The sequence below is a fragment of the Aotus nancymaae genome, unplaced genomic scaffold (genome assembly GCF_030222135.1).
Source record: "Aotus nancymaae isolate 86718 unplaced genomic scaffold, 86718_ANA_hifiasm-v0.15.2.pri h1tg000011l, whole genome shotgun sequence".
Classification (NCBI taxonomy): Eukaryota; Metazoa; Chordata; class Mammalia; order Primates; family Aotidae; genus Aotus; species Aotus nancymaae.
In genome coordinates this window covers 75,418,310-75,440,581 of record NW_026988422.1, presented here as the reverse complement: position 1 = coordinate 75,440,581, position 22,272 = coordinate 75,418,310, and the positions used below count along the sequence as shown (strand labels likewise).

The 22,272-nt window shown below is 42.0% G+C and overlaps 1 protein-coding gene across 8 annotated transcripts in view; it reads left to right on the top strand.

Moving 5' to 3' along the window:
- Positions 1-22,272, top strand: part of ATXN3 (ataxin 3) — a 52,354-nt gene that overhangs the window by 6,661 nt on the left and 23,421 nt on the right. For 3 of the 8 annotated variants that reach the window (XR_010342102.1, XM_064375168.1, XM_064375165.1), the window contains exons 2-9: positions 4,047-4,211; positions 4,734-4,778; positions 6,994-7,079; positions 7,505-7,571; positions 10,448-10,535; positions 15,644-15,776; positions 16,441-16,607; positions 18,388-18,484. Coding sequence is in view for 7 of the 8 variants with exons in the window: in XM_064375168.1 (XP_064231238.1) it covers positions 4,047-4,211; positions 4,734-4,778; positions 6,994-7,079; positions 7,505-7,571; positions 10,448-10,535; positions 15,644-15,776; positions 16,441-16,607; positions 18,388-18,484 (848 nt within the window). In the remaining variant the exon portion in view is untranslated. Of the gene's footprint in view, positions 1-4,046; positions 4,212-4,733; positions 4,779-6,993; positions 7,080-7,504; positions 7,572-10,447; positions 10,536-14,645; positions 15,141-15,643; positions 15,777-16,440; positions 16,608-18,387; positions 18,485-22,272 lie in introns of those variants that run through there. The other 5 variants (XM_064375166.1, XM_064375171.1, XM_064375169.1 and 2 more) reach the window with 5 other exon arrangements.

Sequence of the window (22,272 nt, the reverse complement as noted above, 5' to 3'; positions counted from 1 at the left end):
TGCACCACCACGCCCAGCTAATTTTTTATTTTTTGTAGAGATGGGGTTTCACCATGTTGCCTAGGCTGGTCCCAAACTTCTGGGCTCAAGTAATCCTCCTGCCGCGGCCTCCCAAAATGCTGGGATTACAGGCATGAGCTACCGTAGCCAGGCTTGGCTATTTTTCAATAGGATATAAGTAGAACATCTATATATCCCTTCAATTTGCATCAGTAAGAGTTGCACTCTGATAGTAGAAATATAGAAGATGGAGAAAGAAGTGGAAACAAAAAGTCTATTCTCATGAGAAGACTTGAGGGATAGTGTTCTCTCTAGCTCCAAGCTACTTAATTCCTTTCCAAAAGATGAAGGTAAACTTATCTCAGACTTGGGCTGTCTCAACACCAGAACTTGATATTTCCTATAGCAATGCAGTCTTCCTATTCCATTATATACACGTAACCTGCATTTTTTTCACCAGCTGAATTTTGTTCCTAGAACATTGATTCATCAGGAAAAATATCCATCTTGCAAAGTGGTTCTCTTTAGAGTCTACTGTGTAACACAGCTTGGGACAAATTGCATGATATCAGATAGGTTGGGTTAAGGAATAGATCTTAGGCCAGGCGCGGTGGCTCACGCCTGTAATCCCAGCACTTTGGGAGGCCCAGGTGGGTGGATCACGAGGTCAAGAGATCGAGACCATCCTGGTCAACATGGTGAAACCTCATCTCTACTAAAAATACAAAAAATTAGCTGGGCATGGTGGCACGTGCCTGTAATCCTAGCTACTCAGGAGGCTGAGGCAGGAGAATTGCCTGAACCCAGGAGGCGGAGGTTGCAGTGAGCCGAGATCGCGCCATTGCACTCCAGCCTGGGTAACAAGAGCGAAACTCCGTCTCAAGAAAAAAAAAAAAAAAAAAAGGAATAGAGCTTACTGGGGAAAGAGGGCACTTGGAGGGCCAAGGTTAGCAGGAAAAGGAAATGTTCTCTCACCTGCCATCAATTCAGGGAGGGGCAAACCTGGTGTTTACAGGGACAGATCCATCCTATGAGTCTCCCTTCTTATCAGATAGCATGGGAAAGCTACACAGTTGTGGGAAGGAGGGTCACACGCAGGCTACTCAGTGCCAGGCAGCCCGGACTTGGATTCAGAGTGCCAGTTGTATGAGAAAGCCAGCTGCCCAGTACCTGAAGGGCTTGAACCCATGGGAAGTTGTACCTACTTCCCACAAGGAGGAAGCCTGTCATGGGAGCTGAGCTTGGGTACAGCCCCTCTTGCTGGCTGGTCCAGGAGTGAGCTCCAGGGTTGTTTGGGACAGTTCTGCTCATTGCACTACATTGTGTGTACATTATCTGTAGAGTTCCATGAAGAGAACTTCAGTCCTGTAACTGCAAGTTTTAACATGGAACAGAATTTGTCTCACCTGTATTAATTCTTAAGATTTAAAATTCTATCAACAAGCGTTTAGATTAAGTGGAGGTTTTTTTTTTTTGGTTTTTTGTTTTTTTTTTTAAGACAAAGTCTTGCTCTCTCACCCAGGCTGGAGTGGCAGTGGCACATGGCTCACTGCAGGCTCCACTTCCCAGATTTAAGCGATTCTTATGCCTCAGTGTCCCGATTAGCTAGGACTACAGGTGCACACCACCACGCCTGGTTAATTTTTGTATTTTTAGAAGAGATGGGGTTTCGCCATGTTGGTAAGGATAGTCCCAAACTCCTGGCCTCAGGCAATCCACCTGCCTCGGCCTCCCAAAGTGTTGGGTTTACAGATGTGAGCCACCATGCTTGGCCAAGATTATCATGTTAAAAGAATAAATGTTGGCCGGGCACGGTGGCTCACGCCTGTAATCCCAGGACTTTGGGAGGTCAAGGCGGGCGGATCACAAGGTCAGGAGATTGAGAACATTTTGGCCAACATGGGGAAACCCCATCTCTACTAAAAATACATTAAATTAGCGGGGCTTGGTAGCCCGTGCCTGTAGTCCCAGCTGCTCTGGAGACTGAGGCAGGAGAATCACTTGAACCCAGGAGGCGGAGGTTGCCATGAGCTACTCGCCACTGCACTCCAGCCTGGGTGACAAGAGTGAAACTCTGTCACCCCTTCCCCCCCCACCACCACCACCAAAAAAAATAATAAATGTTCTAGGGAGCTGGGCACAGTGGCATGTTTCTGTAGTCCTAGCTGCTTGGGAGGCTGAGGCAGGAAGATCTCTTTAGCTCTGGAGTTCAAGTCCATCCTGGGCAACATAGTGAGATCTTGTTTTTTAAATAAATAAATAACTGTTATAGGGACTGAATTTTTTTTTCACCATTAAGTAATTTACTATGGAATCTCCAAATTTATCTTAGGTACTGAATTTATCTTAGGTACTGAAAATGAGGGCGACTAAATGTTTTATATAGTAGTTTTCAGTAAAATATGAGATTTGGAGCCGGGCGTGGTGTCTCACGCCTGTAATCCAAGCACTTTGGAGGCCAAGGCAGGTGGATCACCTGAGGTCGGGAGTTCAAGACCAGCCTGACCAACATGGTGAAACCCCGTCTTAAAAAAAAAAAAGAGAGAGATTTGATGCATTTGACAGATGATCATGTTTGTTTAAAGTCATTCTTAAATTTTTCATCATGTAATTGTAGTTTTATTAATGGTAGATTTGTAAAATAAATGTTAAATGAAAATTCATGTACCTATATTAATTATGCTTATCTAAAGCTGAAAGTTCAGTTCAACTATTTTTTTTTTTTGAGACAGGGTTTACTCTGTTGCCCAGGCTGGAGTGTAGTGGCACAATCTCTGTTCACTGCAACCTCTGCCTCCGAGGTTGAAGCAGTTCTCTGCCTCAGCCTCCCGAGTAGCTGGGATTACAGGCGCCAGCCTACCTGGCCCAGCTAATATTTTGTATTTTCAGTAGAGATGAGGTTTCACCATGTTGGCCAGGCTGGTCTTGAACTCCTGACCTCATGATCCATCCGCCTTGGCCTCCCAAAGTGCCGGGGTTACAGGTGTGAGCCACTGCACCCGGCCCCAGTTCAACCATGTTTAAAAAAAAAGTTGCCCGGGCATGGGGGCTCATGCCTATAATCTCAGCTCTTTGGGAAGCTGTGCCGGGCAGATCATGAGGTCAGGAGTTGGAGACCAGCCTGGCCAACATAGTGAAACCCTGTCTCTATTAAAAATACAAAAATTAAGCCAGGCGCGGTGGCTCACACCTATAATAGCAGTACTTTGGGAGACCGAGGCGGGTGGATCACGAGGTCAAAAGATCGAGACCATCCTGGTCAACAAGGTGAAACCCCGTCTCTACTAAAAATGCAAAAATTAGCTGGGCATGGTGGTGCGCGCCTGTAGTCCCAGCTACTCGGGAGGCTGAGGCAGGAGAATTGCTTGAACCCAGGAGGCAGAGGTTGCGGTGAGCCGAGATCGCGCCATTGCACTCCAGCCTGGGTAACAAGAGTGAAACTCCATCTCAAAACAAAAAACAAAAAACAAAAAAAACCCAAAAATTAGCCAGGTGCAGTGGCTCACGTTTATAATCCCAGCACTTTGGGGGGCCGAGGCAGGTGGATCATGAGGTCAAGAGATCGAAACCATCCTGGTCAACAAAGTGAAACCCCATCTCTACTAAAAAATCCAAAAATTAGCTGGGCATGGTGGCGCACGCCTGTAGTCCCAGCTACTCGGGAGGCTGAGGCAGGAGAATTGCTTGAACCCAGGAGGCGGAGGTTGTGGTGAGCTGAGATCGCGCCATTGCACTCCAGCCTGGGTAACAAGAGTGAAACTCCGTCTCAAAAAAAAAAAAAAAAAAATACAAAAATTAGTCAGGCGTGGTGGCGGGCACCTGTAGTCCCAGCTGCTCGGGAGGCTGAGGCAGGAAAATCACTTCAACCTGGGAGGTGGAGGTTGTGGTGAGCTAAAATTGCACCACTGTACTCCAGTCTGGGCAACAGAGCAAGACTCTGTCTCAAAAGAAAACAAAAAAAGTTAATGATTAAATTATTTAGGGGAAGATACTACACAGTTCTGTTTAATAAGTCACATTTTACTTTTTTCTTTTGGAAATATTAGCAAGAAGGCTCACTTTGTGCTCAGCATTGCTTGAATAATTTATTGCAAGGAGAATATTTTAGCCCTGTGGAATTATCCTCAATTGCACATCAGCTGGATGAGGAAGAAAGGATGAGAATGGCAGAAGGAGGAGTTACTAGTGAAGATTATCGCACATTTTTACAGGTACTGATTTTAAACTCACTAAGTCACTTTTTTTTTCGAGACAGACTCTCACCTTGTCACCCAGGCTGGAGTAAAATGGCATGATCTTGGCACACTGCAACCTCCACCTCCTGGATTCAAGTGATTCTCCTGCCTCAGCCTCCCCAGTAGCTGGGATTATAGGTGCACGCCACCACGCCTGGCTAATTTTTTATATCTTTAGTAAAGACAGGTTTCACCATGTTGGCCAGGCTGGTCTCAAACTCCTGACCTCATGATCTACCCACCTTGGCCTCCCACAGTGCTGGGATTACAGGTGTGAGCCACCACGCCTGGCCCACATTTCTTTTAAAAACATGGATACTATGTAGAAAAGAATGGGCCATTCTTCTTATAGGGATCTGACCGGTGAATTCTGACTGTGCCTTTAACTTTGGAAATGGGAATGCATGAGATGTTATTTTAAATATGCACGCTGATGACAGTTTGTATCCTTCTTTCCCCATCCCCACCCTTGCTTCAACTACCTGTCAAAATTAACAGCAGCCTTCTGGAAATATGGATGACAGTGGTTTCTTCTCTATTCAAGTAAGTAGTCACGAGCATGTACCATGTGCTGCTTACATCCCAGGCACTGTTTCACAGCCTCAGTAGTCACTGCAACAATGTGACCTTCAGAAGTTCTTCTAATAGATCATGTCTACAGAGTATAAGATTATACTCTAAAGTACTGGATAGTTTTTCTTTTATTTTTTCTGAGATGAAGTCTCGCTCTGTCACATAGGCTGGAGTGCAGTGGCGCAGTATCGACTCACTGCAGCCTCTGCCTCCCGGGTTCAAGAAGTTCTTTTGCCTCAGCCTCCCGTGTAGCTGAGATTATAGGCACCCACCACCATGCCTGGCTACTTTTTGTATTAGTAGAGACAGGTTTCACCATGTTGGCCAGGCTGGTCTCGAACTCCTGACCTCAAGTGATCTTCTTGCCTCAGCCTCCCGAAGTGCTGGGATTACAGGCATGAGCCACCATGCCCAGCCAACTAGAATACTGGATTTTTATATAGATAAACATGAAAGGATTGTAGAATCTAAATTCTTTTTTGAGAAAGATTATTTAATTTGCATCTGGATGTTAATAGTAACCTTAATTCTGGCCAGGTGCGGTGGCTCACACCTGCAATCCCAGCACTTTGGGAGGCCAAGGGGGGCGGATCACAAACTCAGGAGATCGAGACCATCCTGGCTAACATGGTGAAACCCAGTCTCTACTAAAAATACAAAAAGTTAGCTGGGCAAAGTGGTGTGTGCCAGTAATCCCAGCTACTTGGGAGACTGAGGCAGGAGATCACTTGAACCAGGGTGTTGGAGGTTGCAGTGAGCCGAGATCATGCCACTGCATGCCAACCTGGCGACAGAGCGAGACTCCGTCTCAAAAACAAGAAAAAAAAAAGAAAAACCTTAATTCTAAGAAGTCACAATACTCAAACTTACCATCTGTTGGGTAAATTTGAGAAAATGCAATACCTTGCTACCTTACTTTTGAATCAGCCTACCAGATTGGATTTCCTTATTACGGTCTGTGGCTTTTGATTTTTTTTTTTTTAATGTATAGCTCTCTTTGAATTCTGTGGTGGTTATACACATGTACTTGGAAGATTCTTTTATCTGTGGGTCTTTCATTCTTCTTCTAACACTGTGAGTTGTATCCAGAGTTCTTTCAGAACCTCTCCTGAGCGACCTATCTCTGCAGATATCTTCCTTTATTTGTACTACCCTCCTGGAGTCCTCCTCATCCACCAACATGTCCATCTAGTGCTTTACCGTGCCACTGTTAGCAGGTGATGGCTACTGCAGGGCTAGAATCAGAGGTCAGAGCAGGCCCAGCACTTGGCGTTTCCTGTTTGTGCCTTGCTGCTCTTGGTGCCTGTTCATGCTGCCTTGCACTCACTTTTTGTCTTTGCTGGTACCTGGCTCACTTGCTGCTTTCTTGGCTATCTTGGAGGGTAGATAGTGAATTTTCAGAAATTTCCTTTTTTTTTTTTTTTGTCAGACAGTTTAAAATAATCAGGTTTGCATTTTCTTTTTTCTTTTTTTGAGACAGAGTCTTGCTCTGTCACCAGGCTGGAGTGCAGTGGTGCGATCTTGGCTCACTGCAATCTCTAACTCCCACGTTCAAGTGATTCTGCTGCCTCAGCCTCCCAAGTAGCTGGGATTACAGGCACCGGCCACCACACCCAACCAATTTTTGTATTTTTAGTAAAGATGGAGTTTCACCATGTTGGCCAGTCTGGTCTTGAACTCCCTACCTCAGGTGATCCACCCACCTCGGCCTGCCAAAGTCACACACACACTTTTTAAAACCTATAGCTAGTGTAGCACAGTGGCTCATGCCTGTAATCTCAGCACATTGGGAGGCTGAGGCGGGCGGATCATGAAGTCAGGAGATCAAAACCAGCCTGGCCAACATAGTGAAAGGCCTTTACTAAAAATATAAAAATTAGCTAGGCATGGTGGCACATGCCTGTAATCCCAGCTACTCAGGAGCCTGAGGTAGGAGAATCACTTGAACCTGTGGGAGAAGGTTGCAGTGAGCTGAGATTGTGTCACTACACTTCAGCCTGGGTGACAGAGCAAGACTCCATCTCAAAAACAAACAAACCTATAGCCTTTTAGAGGAATTTATATATGAAGTACACAACTAACATAGCTACAGTTCTTAAAGTGTTTACACAACTAACATAGCTACACTTCTTAATTTTGGAATGGAGTGGTTTAGCTTATGGAAAGTTGCTATTTTTCTTAACAGGTTATAAGCAATGCCTTGAAAGTTTGGGGTTTAGAACTAATCCTGTTCAACAGTCCCGAGTATCAGAGGCTCAGGATCGATCCTATGTAAGATTTTGTTTTGCATTTCATACATTTCTTTTCCCAAATTTGATTTTTAAAGTTACAGTTTCTTAAAGGAGAAATATATTTTGAATACTTTCTATGTTCCCTGTTTCATTCCCTCAGACTTTCCTAGTTCACCTCTGTGATGTCCATGAGCATCTGCCCTCTAGTCTTCCTGGCACCCCAGTGTCCGTGGCAGCACAGAGCTGACCCTTGAGTGGTGTGTGAGGCCATCTTTTGGCATGGCATCACTAAGCTGCTGCAGAGATGTTCATATGGTTGTGTGATCTTTTCAAAACATCAGTGATATTTAACTGTAAATATAATCTTAAGTTATCACAAATTTTATATAATATTTGCCAGTAGACAACATAAATAAATACGAATTCAGTATTTCAAGTTAATATTGTGTGTGTTTTCTTTGTTAGAAATGAAAGATCATTTATATGCAATTATAAGGAACACTGGTTTACAGTTAGAAAATTAGGAAAACAGGTAAGATTTCTTATCCTTCCATGTCTTTTTTTCTTATTCTGTATCCCATTTAAAACTGGGCCAGATATGGTGGCTCATGCCTATAATCCCAACAGTTTGGGAGGTGGGGGCATCATTTGAAGCCAGGAGTTTGAGACCAGCCTGGGCAACAAAGTGAGGTCCTGTCTCTACCAAAAAAAAAAAAAAAAAAAGACCAGGCATGGTGGTTCACATCTGTAATTCTAGCTACTTCAGAGGCTGAGGCAGGAGGATCACTTGAGCTCAGTAGTTTGAGACCGAAGTGAACTATGATTGTGCCACTGTGCCCCAGCCTGGGTGACAGAGTGAGACTCTGTTTTATAAAACATAAAAAGGAAAAAAAATTTAAAAAATTTTTTAAAAAAGGATTTTTGCATTTAAAATTAGGAAACTGACCAGTAATGTGTGTGTGTGGCATGGTTTTGATCTTGATAGATAGAAAATTTGTCATTTTATTTTATTTTTAAATTTGTCATTTTAAAACGTAATTATCAGTTTTTCTTGTAAATTTATTTGTGACAAGTATATGCAGTTTAACTATATCGTAAGAAAAATTCCGTCTTCCCTCCTTCATGTGCGTGCGCTCTCTTCTCTCTCTTTCTCTCTCTCTCTGTATATATATTTTTATTATTATTATTTTTATTTATTTATTTATTTATTTTTTGAGAGGGAGTTTCGCTCTTGTCACCCAGGCTGTAGTGCAGTGGCACGACCTTAGCTCACTGCAACCTCCACCTCCTGGGTTCAGGTGATTCTCCTGCCTCAGCTTCCTGAGTAGCTGGGGATTACAGGCTTGTGCCACAATGCCTGGCTAATTTTTTTGTATTTTTAGTAGAGATGAGGTTTCTCCATGTAGGTCAGGCTGGTCTTGAACTCCCGACCTCAGGTGATCTGCCCACTTTGGTCTCCCAAAGTGCTGGGATTACAAGTGTGAGCCACTGCACCCGGCCTGAAAAATTCTCTATTAAAGACAGTACAAATGTGGTTACTTTTAAGTGGGTTTTTATGTGATGACTATGTCCTGTCAGTTAATTATTACATTTACAGATTTGTATTTAGCATAGTGCTGTCACAAAGCCTGAAGTAGTGTCAAGCATGAATAAAAGCATTCAGTTATGTTTGCTTTAGTGTAACAAGATTATTCATATGATTCCAAAAGCCAGGTAATACCCTCTACATAAAATCACTTCTATTTTTTTAAAAAAACATTAAATATGTCTTCAGCAAGCTGTTTTAAGAAACAAAATCATTTAACGTCCTTTTTATTAGAATTTTGAATCTTTGAAAGAGGTTTATTGAAAACCAGCTAGTACAGTAAAAAAGAATAAACTATTGATACATGCAGCAACATGGATGAATCTCAAAATAATTATGCTGAAAGAATAACTCAGAAACAAAATACTATATGCTGTATGGTACTATCTATATAAAAGTCTAGAAAAGTGCAGATTCATCTGTAGGGATGGAAAGCAGATCGAGCAGTGGTTGCTTGGGGACGAGAAGTCTAAAGAGGAGTTAGAGGGGAGGGTTACAGAGAGGCACAGGAAACATGGCAGTGATCAGTGTGTTCACTATCTTGGTTGTAGTAATGGTTTCATGGGAGCACAGTATACAAATGTCAAAACATTTCTAAGCCAGATGCGGTGGGTCATGCAGCACTTTTGGAAGCCGAGGCAGGATAATTACTTGAGCTAATGGAGTTCGGGACCAGCCTGGGCAATGTCACAAGACCCCATCTCCACACAAAAAATGAAAAAAAATAATTGTCTAGGCATGGTGATACCTCCCTGTAGTCCCAGCTGCTAGAGAGGCTGAGGTGGGAGCCCAGAAGGTCAAGGCTGCAGTGAGTCATGATCACACCATTGCACTCGTGACAGAAGAAGATCCCGTCTCAAAAAAAAAAATTTCAAACTGTACACTTTGAATATCTGCAGTTTATTGCATGTCACGTCTACCTCAATGAAGCTGAGTTTTTTGTTTGTTTTTTTTAATAAAAAGTAAAGGCCAGCCTGGCGCACTGGCTCATGCCTGTAATCCCAGCACTTTGGGAGGCAGAGATGGGTGGATCATGATATCAGGAGTTCTAGACCAGCCTGACCAAGATGGTAAAACCCCATCTCTACTAAAATACAGAAATTAACAGGGCATGATGGCACATGCCTGTAATCATAGCTACTCAGGAGGCTGAGGCAGGAGAATCACTCGAACCCTGGAGGCGTAGGTTGCAGTAAGAAGAGATCACACCAGTGCACTCCAGCCTGGGCGACAGAGCAGATTCCATCTCAAAAAAAAAAAAGTAAATGCCGAAAAAGATAAAAGTCAAGAAAGAGTATATTGAATTAAATCAATAAAAGATAATTCAAAAACAAAAACCCTACTTCTACCTTTTTTTTTTTTTTGAGACAGAGTCTCAGTCCATCACCAGGCGCCATGCGCCATGCTGGAGTGCAGTGGTGCGACCTCGGCTCACTGCAGCCTCCGCCTTCTGGGTTCAAGCAATTCTCCTGCCTCAGCTTCCCGAGTAACTGGGACTACAGGCGTGCGCCACCACACCCAGCTAATCTTTTTGTATTTTTATTAGAGATGGGGTTTCCCCATATTGGCCAGGATGGTCTCGATCTCTTGACCTCGTGATCCGCCTGCCTTGGCCTCCCAAAGTGCTAGAATTACAGATGTAAGCCACCACACCCAGCCTCTATTGTAGTTTTTACAATCATATTATTCAGTTAAAGAAAAGAGCTCAACTTGACATATTTCTAGAGTTTAAACAATCTTACTAAGCTTAGATGGATTATACCTATTCTTATTTCCTTATTACCTGTAATGTACACTAAAATATTGACAATTTTTTTTTTCAGTGGTTTAACTTGAATTCTCTCTTGACGGGTCCAGAATTAATATCAGATACATACCTTGCACTTTTCTTGGCTCAGTTACAACAGGAAGGTAAGTAAAGGCTGAAAATTTTGTAATGTTATCTTTCAAAGTAGTTAAACAAACAGGCACATTAGATGTGAGTGTGACAATACTGTTTTTCTGGCAGTGGCAGTGAACTAATCTCTAGGTTTGACGTGGTGAATGTTAGGCTGTGATTTGGGTGAGGCTGTTCAATTAGAGTTGTCACTGACACCTGGCCATCCCTCTTCTGAGGATGCTGCCTTCTTTTCAGCCCTTCTAAGTAATGGCTTTTTCTTTTATACATCACATACCTGAGAGGAGAGATAGATATTTTTGTTCTTCTTTGCCTCTTCTAGGCCACTGTTCTTCCCTATAAACTCCAGTTTCTTTGAAATACATGCCCCTAGATTAAACTATCCCTTGCCCTTTTGCACTCATCCACAAGTCTCTTTTCATCAGTGATTTTAGGATCTGACTCACTGTCTTTTTCTCTACTTCAACTTCTTTTATCCTTCTTAATGATTCCTGTATCATTAATCAATCCCATCAATCCAGTACCTGCTTCTTAGTTTCAGAATCACTTACTCTTGCTTAGCTATTACCAGTAATCGTGACCACCATCAGATCTCAATTGCAAGCATATTACTCTTTAAATACCTCTTATCTTTTTTTTTTTTTTTTTTTTTGAGACAGAGTCTCACTCTGTCGCACAGGCTAGAGTGCAGTGGGACGATCTTGGCTCACTGCAACCTCTGCCTCCTGGGTTCAAGCAATTTTCCTGCCTCAGCATCCTGAGTAGCTGGGATTATAGGCATCCACCACCACGCCCAGCTAATTTTTGTATTTTTACTAGAGACGGGGTTTCACCATGTTGTCCATGATGGTCGCGATCTCCTGACTTTGTGATCCACCTGGCCTGGCCTCCTGAAAGTGCTGGAATTACAGGCGTGAGCCACCGTGCCCGGCCTCCACCTCCTATCTTTAAACCATGTTTTGTCTGGTTTTTTATTCCAACCATTCTTTAAACCCTACCATGGGGCCCAAGCATTTTCCTTATATGCATTCTTTTTCTTATGCTGCTTGTTTTCTATAATCCATCATTATAATCACTCCATTGCATTCTTCAACTTGTTTCCCCTTCTGTCCCTCCATCATACTTGAATGACAAAAATCTCAACCTTGGTTAAAACCAAATCTTGACCTTGTTCATTCCTGTACCAGAGTAGCTGGACATGGCTAAAAATAACATAAAACATGATGATTGGTTTTACTTTTTTCTTAAATGATCTGTCCATCTATTCATCCATACATCCGTCTGTCGAAGAGACTGAGCCACTCTCTGAAGCCCAGGCTGGAGTGTAGTGGCATAATCAAAGCTCATTGCAGCCTCAAACTCCTGGGCTCAAGTGATCCTCTTGCCTCAGCCTCCTGAGTAGCTGGGACTACAGGCTTATGCTACCACACCTAGCAAAGGTTTTACTTCAAATTTATTATAATCACAAAATTCAAATGAGTCCTTAGTGCTGCCTGATATTTCTACTATGTTTTCTTAGTAAATCCATGTACCACCCTCCAAGATGTTTATAAAAAAATCATGTACCACTCACCGAGATGATTAATTTCACAGCTTATGTCTTCAAACCTTTAACCACTTTCCTTTCCCTTGTTTACAAACCTTGCTTATTGCCTTCTGTTACATTCTGCTGAGAATATAGAAGCAATTAAAATTGTTATCTCTGTCAGCAAATTTATCAGTTTGCTTATATCTCTACTTGTGCTTTGAGCCTATTGAAATAGATGAGTGGTCCCCTACCTCTAGCCAAGACCAGCCCCTCACTTGTGGGCTGGATCCCAGCTCCTGTCACGTACGCAAGATGTTCCTGCTTTCATCTCTCCACTCTCTTATATAATCAGTTTCCCTCCTCTTTTTTTTTTTTTTGTAGTATTCCTAGAAGCAGAAAAAGAAGCACTGTACCTCCGTTGATTAAAAAGAAAAAGCCTCTCTTAATTCCATGAGACTCCAGCTGCTTCCTTGTTTTTATTTTTTCCTTAGAATTGCCTCTAGTGTGCCTTCTTTTTTTCTTGAACTCCGCCTCCCAGGTTCAAGCGATTCTCTCACCTCAACCTCCTGAGTAGCTGGGATTACAGGCGTGCGCCACCACGCCTGACTAATTTTTTTTATTTTTAGTAGATACAGGGTTTCACCATATTGGCCATGTTGGTCTCGAATTCGTGGCCTCAAGTGATCCACCTGCCTCAGCCTTGCAAAGTGTTGGGATTATAGTCATGGGCCACCGTGCTCCACCACCTTCTAACAGTGGTATTTAGAGATCACAATCTGAGTGCCAGCAGCTTATTGCTACTAGGTTTGTTATGATGTTATTGTGAATTCACATTTAGGAATATAGTGTTTTTAATTCTTTGATTTTTAGATACTTGTATCCTTTTTCTATTTAAAATCTTGGTTCCTAATAATATCCCTTCTTTGAAACCCTGCATCTTTCAGATTCCTTTCATGGATCTTACTCTTTCCAGTCTCTGACTATTGAAGTCACCTAGGATTTAAATCTTGTACAACTTCTTGATTATGTGCCACTGCATTCCTTTAAATATCATCTCTAATTAAGATCTACGTGTCAGTAATTACTATATTTTTATCTTCAGTCTTGATATCTACCCTGAACACCTAGTTTTGACTAACTCCTAGCTTTGGCATCTCCACTTGGAAGTCCAAAAAGCATTTCAAACTGAACATATCTACAAAAGACTTTTTTTTTTTCTCTATCCATGCTATCCATCAGGTTTTCCATTTCCGTAAGGGTGACTCTTCTTGTACTCTGGTTCCTATATATTATACTGATAGAGCAGCTCAGAATGCTTCTTAAACAGCGTAATATGAGGTGGGGAGGAGGAAAAAAGAAAAAAAACCGTATAATGCCTGTTATTTCCCACCCTCACTCTTTGTCCTTCACTGGCTTCCCAGCACACTTAGAATACTATCTGAAGTCTTAGGCTGGGCAGGGTGGCTCATGCCTGTAATCCCAACACTTTGGGAGGTCGAGGGGGCAGATCACTTGAGGTTAGGAGTTCAAGACCAGCCTGGCCAACATGGTAAAACCCTGTCTCTACCAAAAAATACAAAAACTAGCCAGGCATGGTGGTGCACACCGGTAGTCCCAGCTACTCGGGAGGCTAAGACAGGAGACTCACTTGAACCTGGGAGGCAGAGGTTACAGTGAGCCAAGATCACACCACTGCACTCCAGCCTGGGCAAAAGAACGAGACTTTCTCTCTCAGAAAAACAAACAAACAAAAAACATCACCAGCCTGGCTAACATGGTAAAACCCTGTCTCTCCTAAAATTACAAATAGCCAGGCGTGGTGGCAGGCACCTGTAATCCCAGCTACTCGAGAGGCTAAGGCAGGAGAATTGCTTGAACCTGGAAAGCAGAGGTTGCAATGAGCTGAGATTGCACCACTGCATGGGCAATAGAGCAAGACTCCATCTCAAATCAAAAAAAAAATATATATATATGATAGAAAAACTTAAATCAATTAGACTGCTTTAGGTATATCCCACCCTTAGTGTAGCATCTAGCTTAGGAAACCCTGGATTTCTGGAATCATATTTATACAGTTACACTAGACTAATGTAATTCTTTTGGGATGCAAACCACACATTTGACACCTTAATTAGCTTCTAGGTATTTGGCTTCCCAGCTCCTATTTTCAGGTACAAGGGGTATACATGTGTGGGTCAGGGTGGGAGTAGCTCTTTCCACAGACGATTCGTTTTAGCCATGTTACTAGTTATTGCACACATTATCTGACTGTGTCCTCACAACAGCCCTGTGAGTAAGCGTATTAGGGTTCTCTAAAGGGATAGAACTAACAGGTAGATATATATGAAGGGGGGAATGTATTAGGAATATTGACTCACATGATCATAAGGTGAAATCCCACAATAGGCTGTCTGCAAGCTGAGGAGCCAGGAAGCCAGTCCAAGACCCAAAACCTCAACAGTAGGAAGCCGACAGTGCAGCCTTCAATCTGTGGCCAAAGGCCCAAGAACCCCTGGCACGTCACTGGTGTAAGTCCAAGAGTCCAAAAGATGAAGAATTTGGAGTCTGATGTTTGAGGGCAGGAAGCATCCAGCACAGGAGAAAGATGAAGGCTCAGCAAGTCTAGTCCTTCCATGCTGTTCTTTCTGCCTGCTTTATTGTAGCCGGGCTGGCAGCTAATTAGATGGTGATCACCCAGATCGAGGGTGGGTCTGCCTCTCCTAGTTCACTGACTCAAATGTTAATATCCTTTGGCAACACCCTCACAGACACACCCAGGAACAATAATTTGTATCCTTCAATCCAGTCAAGTTGGTATGCAATATTAACCATCACAGCCAGGTACCAGTATCATATGTTTAAGAGTAGAAACCAAGACTAATGGGTAAAGTAAACCAAGACAAATGCAACTAGGAGGTGGGAGAACTGGGATCAGATGCAGGCAGTCTGATTCTAAATCCCTTGCTCTTACCCATTCCTTTATTATCTCTCTGATACCAGTTAGTGCATAGCCTTACGTACTTCTCACAGTCACTTGATAAGATGGCTATTCCAGCTGCACAGTGGAGAAAGTGAGGCTCAGAGACTTCAGGTAACTTATCCTAGATAACTTTACTAGTAAGTATGAGAATCATTATTGTAATCAAGATCTTTCTGAATCCTGAGCTTGTTTTTTTTTTGGTTTTTTTTTTTTTTGAGACAGAGTTTTGCTCTTGTTGCCCAGGCTGGAGTGCAATGGTGTGATCTCGGCTCACTGCAACCTCCGCCTCCTAGGTTCAAGCGATTCTCCTGCCTCAGCCTCCCAAGTAACTGGGATTACAGGCATGCACCACCACACCCAGCTAATTTTGTATTTTCAGTAGAGACAGGGTTTCGCCATGTTGGTCAGTCTGGTCTCAAACTCCTGACCTAAGGCTATCCACCCGTGTTGGCCTCCCAAAGTGCTGGGATTACAGGCACAAGCCACTGCTCCTGGCACTCAGCTTGTATTTTTTTTTCCAGTATACTGTGCTGCCTCTTTACCAGCATTTTACATCAATTTTGAATCTTTTTCTAGCTGTTTAGGTTGACTTTTGCCCTTTTTTTTTTTTTTAGGTTATTCTATATTTGTTGTTAAGGGTGATCTGCCAGATTGTGAAGCTGACCAACTTCTGCAGATGATTAGGGTCCAACAAATGCATCGACCAAAACTTATTGGAGAAGAATTAGCACAACTAAAAGAGCAAAGGTAAAAATAAGCCTGCAGTATGGAATATGTGATAGTATTTCATTACAGGAATTAAATTTTCATGCTTACATTGAATATGTGGTTCTTGTATTGTTGGTGACTATTTTAGACCCTATATTTTAGCGAAGTTTATTAATTCAAACTTGAATCAACTCTTTTAAATACTTAAATATATTAACTTAGTTAGCCAGGTATGGTGTATTCCTAGCACTTTGGGAGGCCAAGGCGGGCTGATTGCTTCAACCCAGGAGTTCGAGTCCAGCCTGGCAACGTGGCAAAACCTCATCTCTACAAATAGTATGAAAATTAGCCAGATGTAGTGGTGTATGTCTGTGATCTCAGCTACTTGGGAGGCTGAGGTGAAATGATCACTTCAGCCTGGGGAGATCAAGGCTACAGTGAGCCATAATCACACCACTGCACTTCAGCCTGGGCAAGAGAGTCAGACTCTGTCTCTCAAAAAAAAAAAAAAAAAAGGAAAGAAACAGAAAAAAAACACTTAGTTAGATTCAAATTACAACACAATCATTATATTACTAGAGCTTATTTTCCAGAAAACATTTTAAATTTTGACTTACATAAAACCTTTACATTACAAATGCCTTTGTGTTCTGTCTAAAATAGAAGACTAGTTGCAGTTAATACCAGTGCTTTTGTTCTTTAGAGTCCATAAAACAGACCTGGAACAAGTGTTAGAAGCAAACGATGGCTCAGGAATGTTAGATGAAGACGAGGAGGATTTGCAGAGGGCTCTGGCACTAAGCCGCCAAGAAATTGACATGGAAGATGAGGAAGCAGATCTCCGCAGGGCTATTCAGCTAAGTATGCAAGGTAAAGACATTCCGATGTGTGCTTTATTCATTGCTGAAGAATCAGTTTCAATTATTCTTAGGATTCCTGGAAGTTAATGTACTCTTAGAAGTTTTTTGACAATTACTGCAGAAGCAATAGCTATATAGTGGGCTTTTCCTTTAGATTTCTTGTAATGGAAATCACTTTTTACAATGTATATTAGGAGTAGTTATATTTTTACTTCTGGTTATTTCATTTTGTTTCAATACTTTACTAACACAATAGTAAACTGAGGTTAATCTTTGTGGGTATCAGTTGACCCTTACCCAAACCAGCTGTTTCATGAATGTATGCCATTAGACACTATGGAAGGGCCTGGACAGGGAATATAAACTGATTTTACAAAAATCCAACATTTATTGGCTATGTAATTTAAAGCTTAAACCCACTTTGGTGGGCCCAGTTTTTTAGTGATATAAACCATCAATAGGGAAAAGCGAAAACACCTCCCCTAGACAATCTAGGCAAAGAAAAATGTTAAGGCATAGCTCAAAGTAGCTTAATTAAAAATTTAACAGCCGGGCGCAGTGGCTCACGCCTATAATCCCAGCACTTTGGGAGGAGGCCGAGGCGGGTGGATCACGAGGTCAAGAGATCGAGACCATCCTGGTCAACAAGGTGAAACCCCGTCTCTACTAAAAATACAAAAATTAGCTGGGCATGGTGGCGCGCGCCTGTAGTCCCAGCTACTCGGGAGGCTGAGGTAGGAGAATTGCTTGAACTCAGGAGGCGGAGGTTGCGGTGAGCCGAGACGCGCCATTGCACTCCAGCCTGGGTGAGAAGAGCGAAACTCCATCTCAAAAAAAAAAAAAAAAAAGTTTAAAGTGGGCTGTTTTATTTTTCTCTAACTCATATGTATTTGCTTCTACTTTCTAATGAAATTATTTATCAATTGATTTCCTTAGATATCTAAATAAAATTGAGATTCCATTAATAGGAAGATTATTTTTATTCTGAATGTTTCTTGCCTCTAGGCACGCCTCTGAGTACTCCATATGGTGTGCAATCCCATTTTTGATTAATAGAACCCTGCTGGATTAGCAGGGACAGAAACCAGCTTTTTGAGACTCAGTCTCACTGTTGCCCAGCCTGGAGTACAATGGCACCATTTTGGCTCACTGCAACCTCCGCCTCCCAGGTTCAAACAATTCTTCTGAGTAGCTGGGACTACAGGTGCCTGCCATTATGCCTAGCTAATTTTTTGTATTTTTAGTAGAGATAGGGTTTCAACCTGTTGGCCAGGCTGTTCTTGAACTTCTGACCTCAGGTGATCCACCGCCTTGGCCTCCTAAAGTGCTGGGATTACATGTGTGAGCCACCACGCCCATCCAGAATAGAATATTCTTAAACGTTTTAAAAGCTTATTCAAATGAGTATAAACAAACATATTGTTACTTGAATTGGTAAATACAATGTTTTTTTTTTTTTTTTTTTTTGAGACGGAGTTTCGCTCTTGTTACCCAGGCTGGAGTGCAATGGCGCGATCTCGGCTCACCACAACCTCCCTCCGCCTCCTGGGTTCAGGCAATTCTCCTGCCTCAGCCTCCTGAGTAGCTGGGATTACAGGCACGCGCCACCATGCCCAGCTAATTTTTTGTATTTTTAGTAGAGACGGGGTTTCACCATGTTGACCAGGATGGCCTCAATCTCTTGACCTCGTGATCCACCCGCCTTGGCCTCCCAAAGTGCTGGGATTACAGGCGTGAGCCACCGCACCCGGCTAATGATTGGTTTTTGTTCTGTTGTGTTTTGTTTTCAGGTAGTTCCAGAAATATATCTCAAGATATTCCACAGACATCAGGTACAAATCTTACTTCAGAAGAGCTTCGGAAAAGACGAGAAGCCTACTTTGAAAAGTAAAGTAGTTGGTACAAATTAAAATAACGTGTTTAATATTTGCTTTGGCTAATTTGTCTATTTGTAAATGATTACTGCCTGAATCCTGTTTTGGTTTTTTTTTTTTTTTTTTTGGACATGGCGTTTTTGCTCCTGTCACCCAGGCTGGAGTGCAATGGCGCGATCTCAGCTCAACACAGCCTCCGCCTCCCACGTTCAAGTGATTCTCCTGCCTCAGCCTCCCAAGTAGCTGGGATTACAGCATGCCCGGCTAATTTTGTATTTTTTTTTTTTTTTTTTTAGTAGAGTCAGGGTATCTCCATGTTGGTAAGGCTAGTCTCAAACTCCTGACCTCAGGTGATCTGCCCACCTCAGCCTCCTAAAGTGCTGGGATTACAGGCATCAGTCACCATGCCCAGCCATTTGAATGTATTTTTTAAAACTTTACAGCAAATAATGTATGAAACAAACTGTAGTTTTAAAGAAAAACTTTGCCCTAATACTGGATAAATTACCTGAAATTGCTGGGCATGGTGGCTCACACCTATAATACTAGCACTTTGGGAGGCCAAGATGGGTGGATCACCTGAGATCAAGAGTTTGGGACCAGCCTGGCCAGCATGGTGAAACTCCATCTCTACTATAAATCTGAAAATTAGCCAGAGGTGGTGGCACGTGCCTGTAATCCCAGCTATTTGGGAAGCTGAGGCAGAAGAATCACTTGAACCCGAGGGGGCGGAGGTTGCAGTGAGCCGAGATAGCACCACTTCACACTAGCCTAGGCAAAAGAACAAAACTCCATCTCAAAAAGAAAAAAGGAACAAAAAAAAAAAAACCAAAAACCTGAAATTGAGTGATGAAAACCTTGTAAAATTTCATTTATTAGAAGAAAAATTGAATTAAGACAAGGCAAGAAGAATGCTTATTGATCCTTTGGATGTGCTTCTTGCTTACCTGATGAACCCTGCAAGATTCCTCTACCAATCAGTAAGAAAAACAGCTTGTGAGGTATGGGAGCACATTCTCAAATAGAGGTGGTAGGTCATTTAGCTGCTCATGGACGCTTCAGGGGGTCCTGCAATCCTGTTAGCATCAGGGGGATGGATGCAAACCATAAATCTGGGTCAACTCCTAAAACCTTGCCTGTAGCCAGCCTTGTAAGGGCTTGCTAAATAGAAATTCCACCGTGTGAAAATCCCTTCTTTTCAAGTAACTAGCATTCAAACTTTTGTCTCCTGCCTTTTTTCTTCTAAGAAAAATAAAACTCCATGTTAAAGATTGCAAGATAAATAATCAGCTGGGTGCAGTGGCTTATGCCTGTAATCTCAGCACTTTGGAAGGCCGAGGTGGGCGGATCACAAGGTCAGAAGTGTGAGACCAGCCTGACCAACATGGTGAAACCCTGTCTCTACTAAAAATACCAAAAAACTTAGCTGGGCGTGGTGGCACGCACCTGTAATCCCAGCTACTTAAGAGGCTGAGGCAGGAGAATCGCTTGAACTCGGGAGGCGGAGGTTGCAGTGAGCCAGGATTGCACCCCACTGCACTCCAAACCGGGCAACAGAACGAGACTCCATCTCAAAAAAAAAAGGAAAAGAAAAATCTTGCCTTAGAGTCTTCTCCTTCCCAATGCCACTTCAGTTCCACACTTCATTTTGCACAGGTGCTATATTTCCTATGATACTGTGATAAGTCATCAGTGCATTAGGAGTTTAAATGTAAATTATTGTATCATAGAGAGATGAGAGGGTATTTTTTTTTATTTTAAAATGAAATATTTTAAAAATCAGACCCTCTGATCCTAGGTCAGAAAACAAAAGGTTCATAGCTGAATCTGAGCTGCTATTTGCTGTATTTCATACATTCTAAGATGCACATATTTTCACATTTCAACGTCTCTGAAATTAAGCAGCATCTTACATTGTTATTGACTCTATTTTAGCAGCATCTAAAAATATTGGAGCATTTTACATTTGATGGTATAATGAAGAAAATATTTACCTTTTCTTCTGTTTTGTTTAAGTCACAGCTCAGAAGTAAATGAAGGAAAATTCTGATCAGCTGACATCTTCCTAATGTGAGATATTTCTAGTCTTTATTCAGCATAGATTAGTGGCTAATTATATGTTAAATTTCAAAGTACTGCTTATTAGTGCTTTTTACTTTTAAGTTTCAAAAGTAACTTTTTTATTTTAATAAACTCCAAATTTATACAAAAATAGAAAAACTACCAAAATGAACTTGTGTTTATCACCCAGATTTAACAAATACTAGCACATGGTCAATCTCGCTGTTTTTTTTTTTTTTTTTTTTTTTTTTTTTGAGACAGAGTCTTGCTCTGTTGCCCAGGCTGGAGTGCAGTGGTGCAATCTCTGCTCACTGCAACCTCTGCCTCTTGGATTCAAGTGATTCTCCCACTTTAGCCTCCCAAGTAGCTGAGATTATAGGCACACACCACCATGCCTGGCTAATTCTTTGTTTTTTTTTGTTTTTTTTTTTTTTTGACTTGGAGTCTAGCTCTGTCACCCAGGCTGGAGTGCAGTAGTGTGATCTCGACTCACTACAACCTCAGCCTCCCAAGTAGCTGGGACTACAGGTGCATGCCACCACACCCAGCTAATTATTTGTATTTTTATTAGAGACGAGGTTTCACCATATTAGCCAGGATGGTCTCCATCTCCTGACCATGATCCACCTATCTTGGCCTCCCGAAGTTCTGGGATTACAGGAGTGAGCCACCATGCCTGGCCTAATTCTTACATTTTTAGTAGCGCCAGGGTTTCACCATGTTGTCCAGGCTGGTCTCAAACTCCTGACCTCAAGTGATCCACCACCTTGGCCTCCCAAAGTGTTGGGCCACCGCACCTGGCCTAGTCTCATTTTTTAATACTCCCATCGTCCTTCTTTCCATTGGCCCACCTACAAGTTTGGATTATTGTGTAACAAATCTCAGTTATATCATTTGTCTGTAACCATTTTAATGTGTCTCTAAAATATATGAGCTTTTTTTTAACATCGCTAAATGCTGTTGTCATAAAATAGTAATCATAATAATGATTAATTATAATTCTGTATCATCAATTATCTAGTTAATGTAAAAAATAATTTAAATCTACTTAATTAGAAAAACTAACATTCTGAAAAATTTATTTTAAGAAATATCAAAATTAAAAGAAAGCATACATGGCTAGTTGTAGTGGCTCATGCCTGTAATCCCAGCACTTTGGGAGGCTAAGGCAGGCAAATCACTTGAGGCTATGAGTTCAAGACCAGCCTGCCCAACATGGCGAAAGCCCATCTCTACTAAAAATACAAAAAAATTAACAGCTGGGTGCGGTGGCACACATCTGTAATTCCAGCTACTTTGGAGGCTGAGATAGGAGAATCGCTTGAACCCAGAGGTGGAGGTTGCAGTGAGTCATGATTGCACCACTGCACTCTATCCTGGGTGACAGAACAAGACTGTCTCAAAAAAAGAAAGAAGAAGAAAGCATACTCTCACTTCCTTCAGTAACTGATGTTAGTATTTTGGCACATTCTCTTTCTATGACATATAGACACTTGCCTTGTAAGTACTGTACCCATTTCCTTGTAAGTATTGTACCCATTTCCCATGACAGTAAATAGTCTTTGTAGCAGGCTGCATATTTCATAAAATGAATGGATGTGGCATAATTTATGAGCTTTTTGAATTCTGCTGTTATCATATTGCAATGAACAATTCTTAAACTGCCTCTATGCCTTAAATCTCTCATCATTTCTTCTAATTTTTCTGAGGATGTCAGATTATTGGGTTAAAGGATATGAA